The 13,117-nt window shown below is 44.4% G+C and overlaps 1 protein-coding gene across 1 annotated transcript in view; it reads right to left on the bottom strand.

Annotated features, from left to right (window-relative positions):
* Positions 1 to 13,117, bottom strand: part of MTR (5-methyltetrahydrofolate-homocysteine methyltransferase) — a 345,546-nt gene that overhangs the window by 143,807 nt on the left and 188,622 nt on the right. The window contains 1 exon segment of the mRNA XM_030196515.1: positions 6,071 to 6,223. Coding sequence (XP_030052375.1) covers positions 6,071 to 6,223 — 153 coding nt within the window.

Here is a 13,117-nt window from a genome sequence, read left to right as displayed (position 1 = left end):
TCCCTGCTCAGAGGGACGGTTCAGATGTGATGGTAACCTCTAAAGAGGTCCTGGGGATTATCTGGCTTTGGCGTCTGGCAAGTCACTAGATCTGGACGGGCTTCTGATTGAATTTTATAAAACCTTTGCACCTAAACTGTCTTCTCTAGTTGTGAGACTTATAAATGTATTTATTTATTACATTTTCCCACCTATTTGCAGGCTCAATGTGGCTTACATAATACCTTAAAGGCATTCGCCAAGTCCGGCAGAGAAACAAATACAGTGTGATGTTAAGGTCGAATAAGGTAGACAAATACAATGTGATGTTAAGGTTGAATAAGGAAGGTATGTTTTCAGGCACATTAGGGGTTAAAGATAGGGGAGGTTATATAGTGTCCAATACGATCTTTGGTTTTGCTGTGTTGCAGAGTTGAGGCATTTATGTTGGGTCGGTAGGGTACGCCTTATTGAACAGTAGGTTTTAGTGATTTACTGAAGTTTAGATGGTCGTAGATTGTTTTCAAGGCTTTGGCAGTGCATTCCATAGTTGTGTGCTTATATAGGAGAAGTTGGATGCATAGGTTGCTTCGTATTTGAGTCCTTTGCATTTGAGTCTTTTTGTAGTTTGGGTAGTGGAGGTTCAGGTATGTTCGTGATGATCCAGTTGTTTCTGGTTGGTAGATCTATGAGGTCTGTCATGTATCCTGGGACTACACCGTAGATAATCTTGTGGACCAGGGTGCAGATTTTGAAGGTGATACATTTCTTTGATTGGGAGCCAGGGCAGTTTTTCTCGGAAGGGTCTGGCACTTTCGAATCGTGTTTTACCAAATATCAACCTGCCTGCTGTGCTTTGGGCTGTCTGGAGTTTCTTTGTAAATTGTTCTTTACATCCCGCATAGATTCCATTGCAGTAATCTGCATGGCTTAGTACCATTGAACGTATTAGGTTACAGAATATTTCCCTCAGGAAGAAAGGTTTTACATGTTTGAGTTTCCACATTGAGTGGAACATTTTCTTTATAGTGGAGTTTACTTGGCTCTCAAGTGTAAGATTGCGGTCAACTGTAACGCCGAGTACTTTGAGGCTATCTGAAATAGGGAGGGTGTGGTGTGGGGTGTTTATGGTTGTGGGTTGTAATGAGGTGAGAGAAGGAGGGCTGCATACCGCCTACCATGCTGGATGCTTGGATCTCAGTCATTCCTAAAGAGGGTAAGGATGGGACAGATTGATAATCTTATAGACCCATATCGGTGCTTAATGCAGATGTTAACATCTTGCTAAGGTGTTGGTCATAAAACTTAGGAGGATTTGCTTACCCTGGTTCATCTGGATCAAGTGGCTTTGTCCCTAAGAGGCAGGCAGCTGACAACATTAGGAAAACCGTTGATTTTGTGCTACATCTCAACACACTGCACAACAGGCCTTTTTGTTAGGTATAGATGTGGAGAAGACCTTTGATAGGGTCCACTGGGGCTTTTTAACAGTAAGCTTTCTAAAGTGGGACTGGGGGGTGCTTTTGTGGTTGGGTCCAGGAACTGTACTCGGCTCCTCGGGTTTGTGTTCGAGTAAATGGAGGCAATTTCCCTCTGTTTCCTTTGATTTGAGGCACAAAACAAGGCTGTCCATGTCTCCTTTACTATTTGCTTTAATGATGATGCCTTTGGCTATGGCTATAAGGACCAATCCATTCATCCTGGGGCTCCAGGTGGCAGAGAGAGAATATAAGATTATTTGCAGATGATGTGCTGTTGTCCTTGACCTACACACTGACCACTCTCCCGAATGTACTGAAAAAGAGTTGCACACCTTTTCCTAGGTTTTGGGTTTTAAGACTAAGGGATTTAATCTCACCATGTCTACGGATGTCCTGCAATCTCTGCAGTCATCTTTATCTTTTTGTTTGGTAGTTAAAGGTTTGAAATACTTGGGTACTTGGCTGCAACCCACCTATAACCATCTCTATGAGGCTAATTATCCTAAATTATTTTCAACTATAAGAGCTGAGTTAGGGTGGGGCTATCATTCTCATGGATTGGCAGGGTATCTACTATTAAAATAAATGTGCTGCCTAGGTTTCTATATTTGTTCCAGGTCTTGCCAGCGGCCATTCCAAAACAGGCCCTAGAGTCATTGCAATCTTGTATCTTGTGATTTATTTGGGGTGGAGGTAAGCCTAGGTTCGCTAGGCGGGTTTTATATAGAGACCCAGCAAAGGGCAGTCTTGGAGTCCCTAACCTCTGGCTTTACTATTGGGATGCCCAAATTAGGGCGGAAGGAATGGTACCAAAATCATTCCTATAAACTATGGGTTCATATTTAGCATCAGAAGGTGGGCACTGTTCCTTTGAATTATTTGCTATGGCTGCCTAAGAGATAGCATAGGTTGGGGAGTGATGTTCCTCCCATGATTCTTCATACCTTTAAACTGTGGTATATGATGAGTAATAAGCGAGACCTCTAACTGTTCTGATATACTTCTATTTGTTCTAATGTTTTATTCCCTCCAAGAATGATAACATTTATAGAAATTGGGAGTCCCGGGGTCTTGCTCGTTAGGGGCAACTATTTAATGAGGATGTCTTCCTCACTTCTGGGGAGCTGGCGTGAAATTACGGTTTACCTCCCTCTCACCAATATGCTTATAAGCAGTTGAAAAACCTTCTAAGCATTATAAAGATCATTTGACTGGGGATTAAACCTTTTTGGAGGATGTCTTTTGAAGATTTTTAGCATACTAGGTATTTGGTGGGTACACTCTATGAATACCTCCAGAATTCTCTTCCTGCCCCTGTGTCTCACAGGCAGCAGTGGGAGCGAGAATTGAATGTAACCTTCTTGCCAGATTATTGGGATAGAATGGAGCAATCTTTACGAAAATTGCTATTGCTTCCAATACAAAAGAAAACAATGTGAAGATATTATATTGTTAGTATGACTCCAGACCAACTTAACAAATGGTTTCCCCAGTCTAGTTCAGACTGTTGGAGGCATTGTGGCCACCGAGGAACCCTGGGACACATTTCATGTTCTTTTTGGAAATCTGTTCAGTTTCAGATTTTATGGATTATAGGTTTCTAGATTGGGGGGGGGGGGGGGGCTAAAATTTATAAATAGGGAGGTTTTATATGTTACTCCAGCTATTTGTTTACTGACACTGACTGTAGTTGACTTCAATACTGTTTTGTATGTGTTGATTTAAACTTTAATAAAGACTTCCTGTTACATTTTAAAAAAAAAAGAAGAAAAACAAATAGAGAAAGCATGTGGAACGTGGCTCTTATAATTCTTTCTAATCCACGTGTGTGCATGTGTTGTCTCTATGTATGTTTCTGACCTGGAGGGGAGAAAGGTTTAGTCAGTCTGAATGATCTGGTATCCAAACATTCCAAGAGTTTGGAAAGAATAATAAAATGAAACAAAGTGAGATAACATATCATACTATTACATGCTAGTTTCAACAGATCTCAAAGGATGGATTTTACAGTTTAACCACAGGGTACCACAGTTTCAAGGCACTGATGAGTTCCTCCACCACTAGGAGGCCGAACACAATGCAACCTACAGCAAACTGTATTGTTCAGTCAGTAGACAACACTGAATATATAAGCCATTAAGAAAGCTATAAAAAAGTCACTAAGTTTCACAGCAAAATTTTAGTAAACAAAATGAAATACACACCTGAATCACTGAGAATCGCCCAGCAGAGATAGGGAAGAAGTAATAGTGGGGAGCCATTTGGGGTGCATTTCTATAACTGGGTACCATCAGTTAGGAGCCCCCATCAGCAGGATGGAAGCCTATTCTATAAAGACACCTGGGTGCCCAGGTGTCATTAAAGAATACCAGCATAACTCAGAATGGGTGTGTCCAAAATTAACATGCTCACAGTTACATCAGCCATAGACATGGTGTAACTGAAGGCATCTAAGAGCAGTAGGGACACGTGTACTGGTAGTCCTGCTCTTGCTCTGCCCACATGTACTCCTCCCTTGTAGCTGCTCGTTTTGGCCCTTAGAAGCACCCTTGTAGAATACTGCTTAGGACACATATGCATTAAGTGCTAATTTCTGGTGAATATATGCATGCAAGGGACTTGTATCCATGGGCACCTAGTTATAGAATTGGTCTTTACTTGGGTAAGTGTGTGTGGGTATATATTTTGTTGGTGGAGGGTGGAGAGAGGGGCTGTGTGTTCATGTGGGTGTTGTATGCCTTGGTCATGGTGTGGGTACACTGTGAGGAGGAAAATAGAAAGGTACTTTAAAAATAGCAATTCCTAACTACTTTGCTTCAATATATCAGTTTCTACGCTAGAAAAACTAACATTACTTATCCCATAGAAATAAAATGGGCTTTTTCTGACCTCCTCAGGCAAAAACTATGCAAGCCACATTGAGCCTGCAAATAGGTGGGAAAATGTGGGATACAAACAAAACAAACAAACAAATAAATAAATAAAACTAGTATCTGACAAAACTGTTAAAACATGAGTTTGAGCTGGTTTTGCAGATACTTGGTTTTGTCTCATGCAGAGATGCACAGCAGCTGGACGAAAACAGTTCAGTTCTACTTAAACTTGGAGTTTAGTTTCTATTGATGAAATAACTAACTTCCGCAAATCTCTGAAGACACATCTATTCAACAAGGCCTACAAAGAGAACCCACAGACTTACAAAACTACCTCACCAACTCACCCAATTATTACAGTCCACCTTATATCCTGCATAACACCTTCCTTCTCTATTCCCTCACCTAATCTTTGTACATCACTAATTGTGTCTGAAATCATGGAATGATTATGTCTTAACCAAACTCTGTAAGCCACATTGAGCCTGCAAATAGGTGGGAAAATGTGGGATACAAATGCAATGAAATAAATAAATAAATCTGCATGAAATTGTAACTGAACTTACAGCAAAACCTAGTAAGAACCATATATAAATATCTTTTATTTCCCACATATTTGTACTAGGCTTTGCCATTGGGGAGGGGGGGGGGCAGATTTGTTGGGGGCTTCATTTCTCTAGACCCCTTGGTCCAATCTGATCCATTTTGAATTCATGTCTTTTCACCAGTTTTTCCTAAGTGCCAAAACTGTTCTCATTCTGTTAAATTGAGTTATTTTGCCCCCACACACAGACTTTTGACCCCTTTATATAACTTTTTCCCAAACTCCATGGTGTTGGAAAGAATAACATTGAACAGCATTAACCCTTAGCAACGTCACATCTCAGCAGCAAAAACTCACATGGGGAGACCTAGTAGATTTCTGTGTGTTATGTTTTTATCAGGGAGACCACATCCAACCCTCTTCCTCAGGTTTCCTAGCTAAAATAGTTCTCAAGGCTATCTGCCGGCAGTTTTCCCTTGGTAGTTCTTAAGGCTTTCCCCTGCCAAACTACTACTACTATTTAGCATTTCTATAGCGCTACAAGGCGTACGCAGCACTGCACAAACATAGAAGAAAGACAGTCCCTGCTCAAAGAGCTTACAATCTAATAGATAAAAAATAAAGTAAGCAAATCAAATCAATTAATGTGTACAGGAAGGAGGAGAGGAGGAGGGTAGGTGGAGGCGAGTGGTTACAAGTGGTTGCGAGTCAAAAGCAATGTTAAAGAGGTGGGCTTTCAGTCTAGATTTAAAGGTGGCCAAGGATGGGGCAAGACGTAGGGGCTCAGGAAGTTTATTCCAGGCGTAGGGTGCAGCGAGACAGAAGGCGCGAAGTCTGGAGCTGGCAGTAGTGGAGAAGGGAACAGATAAGAAGGATTTATCCATGGAGCGGAGTGCATGGGAAGGGGTGTAGGGAAGACGAGTGTGGAGAGATACTGGGGAGCAGCAGAGTGAGTACATTTATAGGTTAGTAGAAGAAGTTTGAACAGGATGCGAAAACGGATATGGATTATTCAACCTTTTGCTCCAGATTTACCAATGAAAGTATTCCAATTTTCTTGATGGGGGAAAAAAATGCAAAACTAGAACCAACATTTACCCCCCACCCCCCCCAACATTTAGGATGTAAAAACAGGCATCCATCAGCTAGAAGTGGAGAAATAAAAAGCATATTTTCCCAAGTCTGCAGATCACCTGTGGCAAAAACATTTTTCCAGTGCCAAACAGCTCTCCAACAACCTTCATGCCCTTCATCAGAGGTCCTTCAATGATGTGCAGAGGCCGGGAATACTTCACATGGTTCATTCTGGCCTCTTCTGTGTCCTCTATGATGTATTTCTCAATGCCCTGAGAAAACAGAAACAATGTCAGCAATCTGTTGTACAAGGACAAAAGACTCCGGGAATGTGCTGATTGGTGGCCAAAAGAGTTATAAATTTAAATAAATTACATTACGGGCAATTTTGTAACTATGCACTACCATTTAGGTGCCCAAATTAAGCACCTAAGATAGTACTCTTATTTTATAACTGCACTTATGTGTGTAATTGCTGATACAGAATACTAACATAAGTTGGTATCAATGCACCTGCATTTAGGTGCCAACATTTACACTAGGTCTGTAGATGGTGAAAATGTTAGCATGTAAATGCAATATTAAAATGTAATTTACGATATTCAATAAGCTATGTGCCTAAATGTCAGTCCTGTCTTTGAATGCCCCCTTACAATTACACACTAATCCCCAGATTCTATATATGGCACGTCGAGTAGCATGCATAAATTTCTGCATGCGGCCCATTTACATGCGCTACTAAATTAAGTAATAAGTTAGCCTTGAAAACTGGCTGATAACAACCAATTATCAACACTAATTGGGCATAACAGGAATTTATGTGCACTTCTTTTTAGGCTAAAAAGTGACACATGTAAATTCCCACGAGTGCAGCTAAAGGGGACGTGGTCATGGGAGGAGTGTGGGCGTGTTGAGCCAATTAAATATACGCAGGTGGTTATAGAATTTGGGGGAGCACGCCTAGATTTTGACACAGGTATTTACACCAGCTTTTAAACTGGCTACTGCCGGGTTAGCGCGGGAGCCCTTTACTGCCACTTCAATGGGTGGTGGTAAGTGCTCCCCCCCCCCCCCCCCCCAAAATGGCCACGCGGCAAGTGGTTCACTTACCACATGGCTATTTCTTTGCCTGCAAAAAAGACAGCCTTTTACCTGCTGCGGTAAAAGGGGGCCTCAGTGAGCGTCAAAAACATGTGCTGACGCTTGTGCAGGCCCCCTTTTACTGCAAATTAGTAAAAGGACTCCTTAGTGCATAATTATAGAGGTTGATTGCCCTACTGCCATTTACATGCCTAAATGCATATAAATGTCAGTATTCTAAAAATTTAAGTGCACAATAGGCACTTAAAAGTTATGCGACCTGTTACAGAATGAGAGAGATTATGGTCACAGTTAAAAATCGATCTGTTTACAAGCTGAACTACTAAATAACATTTCAGGTATTCTGTCACTTTTCTTTAGTGGTTTTGGACATTTGCATGTGACAGTGTTTTCACCAATGCTGAAAGCACAGAATACAGAAATTATATTTTTGGCTTCTTATCCCAATCTCTCAACTGTAAATTGCAGCTCACTACAACTTATGGATCAGGATTTAAATTGTTTTATGATTCTGAAAACAAGTACTGCTACAATAATCCTGTTCATTTTGAACAGATCTCACAAAAGGAATTCAGTTTCACAGTGGTAATGACACACATGCCAACTGAACCTAGTATAAAAATATCATTTGAATGACATTTATATGTCAGAGAAAGTGCATATGCATCTACTGAAAACACGTAGAATTCACAGCAAAACAAATTAGATTACTCACCTTCTCCAAACCCAAGCTCAAGGAAAGTTACATTCAAGTGCCCAAATTATTTCCCTGCCTCAGAGTGCTTACGATCAAAGTTTGGATTTGGAATTACTTACTCACCTTTCCAAACCCAAGCTCAAGATGAGTTACAAACAGACACACAAGTTATTTTCTTATAAAAGTGGGTTTACAATCTAAGTTACATCTGAGGGATTGGAGGGTAAAATAACCTGCCAAGAATAAAAGAAGTATCAGTGGGAGAAACAAGATTTAAACTCCAGCTTCTTTGGCTCATTGCCCACTGCTCTAAACACGACATTACTAATTTATTTTCTTGCCTCTCTGTAGCAAGACTTCAGGTTCTTAACAAGAACACCTCTTGGCTGCTAAGTATTTTTTTTTTTAACAAACTCTTATTAAGAAAATCAAATAACACAGACTGATTGCCAACAAACGCAATAAAAAAAGAAAATCAAGCCCCCCCGATACCCTCCCTTCCCCCCACCTGGAGAGACCAAGCCAGAAGTCCACCAAAATTGGGTGAAATTAGGGGATGCCACGCCATTGACGACAGGGCCTCCATATCATATAGAAGTGGCCCATTTAGTCCTTTTTTAGCACTGTCAGTTTAGATATCAGATATAAATGATCCATATTAATTAGCAAATGCTCTTGGACTGAGAGGATCCACCTGATGCCATGCAGAGGCCAAGCAAATTCAAGCCACCATCACCACAAAGGCCATCAACTGATGTGAGTCCTCTGATAATGAACAAGTATTTCTATTTAATAAGAAAGCGCAATTAGTGGGTGGGACAGCCACTGCCAGCAAGGCATGGAGTACTTAACAAACCATGTTCCAGTAAGCCCCCAGCTTAGGGCAAGTCCACCAAATGTGCCCTCCTTCTGGCATCCCCGCCAGCAGTATCACGTGCCAGCGCCAAAGATCTGCTTAATCATGGAAGGTGTATAGTATCATTGAAAAAGCATTTTAAACCCACACTCCAAAGCAATCGATACTGCCAAAGGCTGAGCAAAAGTTTGTTGCCACTGTTGTTTATCCAACGTTTGAAGGACAGACTCCCAGCGCCTTTCATAACTGTCATCAAATGAGTGACACCCATATGAAAAACTTTCAATAAGGCCTGATCTCCCCTTCCCCAATCTGGAAGAACTCGTCTATGATTGAAATCTCTCAACCGACATCATGAAAAATAGTCAGTATCCCGCAAACCATATGCATCCCTCAAATTCTCAAAAGAAATCAGAGAACCTTGCAAATACAGTTTACCCAAGACCTTTAAACCATTGCCCTCCCACCGATAATACACAGAAGTAACAGAAGATAGTGTAAACCCCGGAGCCAACCTAATAGGTGTATCATAAAAATAACATTGATGTTGAAAAAGTGATGAACGGACAGCACACTGCACAGTGCTAGGGTACCAGATGCCCCATAAGGTGCAGCCGTCACCCAAAACTGCAGTTGGTTCAGAGACACCCAAGGCAGATAACACAAGGGGATACAGCCAAAGAAACCCTACTCCAGCTGCACCCATTGCATATGTGGGAATGCTGCCCATTCAGAAAGTGTCCCCAGCTGCACTGCTTGGTAATAAAAGACAAAATCAGGCACTCCCATACCACCTCCCCCCCCCCCCCCCCCGCCGATACACATATATGAGTGCTCGACACGCTCTTCAGGGCTTGTGCTTCCAAATGTCTTTCCTCTGTAACTTCACCAGAAACTTCTTCGGAACAGGCAAGAGAATACCGGCAAACAAATATAAAAATACAAAGTAAACACATTTTAACCACACTGACCCGTCCCACCCAAGAAACTCACAACCCCATCCAATAATCCAAACTCTCTACCACCTATCTAAGAGGGGGGTCAGTACAAACCCCTAAATAACGAATACTCGAGGAAGCCCATCGAAAAGGGAACCATGTCCTCAATATTGTCTCTAGAGGTTGGTACATTAATATTCAATATTTCCTGTTTAGCTGCATTGATAGTAAAACAGGACAACCTTCCATAACGATGTAAAAGTTGTAAAACGCCCGCAACAAACTCTGTGGGTCAGTGATGGTAAAAAAGATGTCATCTACATACAATAAAATCTTATGATCTTGGTCCTCCCACTGAAATACCATGAAGCTCTTTACTGGCTCAAATTACATGAGCCAATGGCTCCATAACTAATGTAAAAATTAAGGGAGATAGGAGACACCCCTCTCTAGTCCCTTTATGAATAGAAAAGAAAGCGAATGCTACATACCTGTAGAAGGTATTCTCCGAGGACAGCAGGCTGATTGTTCTCACTGATGGGTGACGTCCACGGCAGCCCCTCCAATCGGAAACTTCACTAGCAAAGTCCTTTGCTAGCCCTCGCGCGCCCGCGCGCACCGCGCATGCGCGGCCGTCTTCCCGCCCGAAACCGGCTCGAGCCGGCCAGTCCAGTATGTAGCAAGACAATACACTTCAAGGGAAGACACAACTCCAAAGGGGAGGCGGGCGGGTTTGTGAGAACAATCAGCCTGCTGTCCTCGGAGAATACCTTCTACAGGTATGTAGCATTCGCTTTCTCCGAGGACAAGCAGGCTGCTTGTTCTCACTGATGGGGTATCCCTAGCCCCCAGGCTCACTCAAAACAACAACATTGGTCAATTGGGCCTCGCAACGGCGAGGACATAACTGAGATTGACCTAAAAATTTACCAACTAACTGAGAGTGTAGCCTGGAACAGAACAAACAGGGCCCTCGGGGGGTGGAGTTGGATCCTAAAGCCCAAACAGGTTCTGAAGAACTGACTGCCCGAACCGACTGTCACGTCGGGTATCCTGCTGCAGGCAGTAATGAGATGTGAATGTGTGGACAGATGACCACGTCGCAGCTTTGCAAATTTCCTCCATGGTGGCTGACTTCAAGTGGGCTACCGACGCTGCCATGGCTCTAACATTATGAGCCGTGACATGACCCTCAAGAGCCAGCCCAGCCTGGGCGTAAGTGAAGGAAATGCAATCTGCTAGCCAATTGGATATGGTGCGTTTCCCTACAGCCACTCCCCTCTTGTTGGGATCAAAAGAAACAAACAATTGGGCGGACTGTCTGTGGGGCTGTGTCCGCTCCAGATAGAAGGCCAATGCTCTCTTGCAGTCCAATGTGTGCAGCTGACGTTCAGCAGGGCAGGAATGAGGACGGGGAAAGAATGTTGGCAAGACAATTGACTGGTTCAGATGGAACTCCGACACAACCTTTGGCAGAAACTTAGGGTGAGTGCGGAGGACTACTCTGTTGTGATGAAATTTGGTGTAAGGGGCCTGGGCTACCAGGGCCTGAAGCTCACTGACTCTACGAGCCGAGGTAACTGCCACCAAGAAAATGACCTTCCAGGTCAAGTACTTCGGATGGCAGGAATTCAGTGGCTCGAAAGGAGGTTTCATCAGCTGGGTGAGAACGACATTGAGATCCCATGACACTGTAGGAGGCTTGACAGGGGGCTTTGACAAAAGCAAACCTCTCATGAAGCGAACAACTAAAGGCTGTCCTGAGATCGGCTTACCTTCCACTTGGTAATGGTATGCACTGATTGCACTAAGGTGAACCCTTACGGAGTTGGTCTTCAGACCAGACTCAGACAAGTGGAGAAGGTATTCAAGCAGGGTCTGTGTAGGACAAGAGCGAGGATCTAGGGCCTTGCTGTCACACCAGACGGCAAACCTCCTCCAATGAAAGAAGTAACTTCTCTTAGTGGAGTCTTTCCTGGAAGCAAGCAAGATGCGGGAGACACCCTCTGGCAGACCCAAAGAGGCAAAGTCTACGCCCTCAACATCCAGGCCGTGAGAGCCAGGGACTGGAGGTTGGGATGCAGAAGAGCCCCTTCGTCCTGCGTGATGAGGGTCGGAAAACACTCCAATCTCCACGGTTCTTCGGAGGATAACTCCAGAAGAAGAGGGAACCAGATCTGACGCGGCCAAAAGGGAGCAATCAGAATCATGGTGCCTCGGTCTTGCTTGAGTTTCAACAAAGTCTTCCCCACCAGAGGAATGGGAGGATAAGCATACAGCAGACCTTCCCCCCAATCCAGGAGGAAGGCATCCGACGCCAGTCTGCCGTGGGCCTGAAGCCTGGAACAGAACTGAGGGACCTTGTGGTTCACTTGAGATGCGAAGAGATCCACCAGGGGGGTGCCCCACGCCTGGAAGATCTGTCGCACCACACGGGAATTGAGCGACCACTCGTGAGGTTGCATAATCCTGCTCAACCTGTCGGCCAGACTGTTGTTTACGCCTGCCAGATATGTGGCTTGGAGCACCATGCCTTGACGGCGAGCCCAGAGCCACATGCTGACGGCTTCCTGACACAGGGGGCGAGATCCGGTGCCCCCCTGCTTGTTGACATAGTACATGGCAACCTGATTGTCTGTCTGAATTTGGATAATTTGATGGGACAGCCGATCTCTGAAAGCCTTCAGAGCGTTCCAGATCGCTCGCAACTCCAGAAGATTGATCTGTAGATCGCTTTCTTGGAGGGACCACCTTCCTTGGGTGTGAAGCCCATCGACATGAGCTCCCCATCCCAGGAGAGACGCATCCGTGGTCAGCACTTTTTGAGGCTGAGGAATTTGGAAGGGACGTCCCAGAGTCAAATTGGAGCAAATCGTCCACCAATACAGGGATTCGAGAAAACTCGTGGACAGGTGGATCACGTCCTCTCGACCCCCGGCGGCCTGATACCACTGGGAGGCTAGGGTCCATTGAGCAGATCTCATGTGAAGGCGGGCCATGGGAGTCACATGAACTGTGGAAGCCATGTGGCCCAGCAATCTTAACATCTGCCGAGCTGTGATCTGCTGGGACGCTCGCACCCGCGAGACGAGGGACAACAAGTTGTTGGCCCTCGCCTCTGGGAGATAGGCGCGAGCCGTCCGAGAATCCAGCAGGGCTCCGATGAATTCGAGTTTCTGCACTGGGAGAAGATGGGACTTTGGGTAATTTATCACAAACCCCAGTAGCTCCAGGAGGCGAATAGTCATCTGCATGGACTGCAGGGCTCCTGCCTCGGATGTGTTCTTCACCAGCCAATCGTCGAGATATGGGAACACGTGCACTCCCAGCCTGCGAAGCGCCGCTGCTACCACAGCTAGGCACTTTGTGAACACCCTGGGCGCAGAGGCGAGCCCAAAGGGTAGCACACAGTACTGGAAGTGGCGTGCGCCCAGCTGAAATCGCAGATACTGTCTGTGAGCTGGCAGTATCGGGATGTGTGTGTAGGCATCCTTCAAGTCCAGAGAGCATAGCCAATCGTTTTGCTGAATCATGGGGAGAAGGGTGCCCAGGGAAAGCATCCTGAACTTTTCTT

The sequence above is a fragment of the Microcaecilia unicolor genome, chromosome 3 (assembly GCF_901765095.1).
Source record: "Microcaecilia unicolor chromosome 3, aMicUni1.1, whole genome shotgun sequence".
Lineage (NCBI taxonomy): Eukaryota > Metazoa > Chordata > Amphibia > Gymnophiona > Siphonopidae > Microcaecilia > Microcaecilia unicolor.
This window is presented reverse-complemented; position numbering and strand designations above follow the sequence as displayed.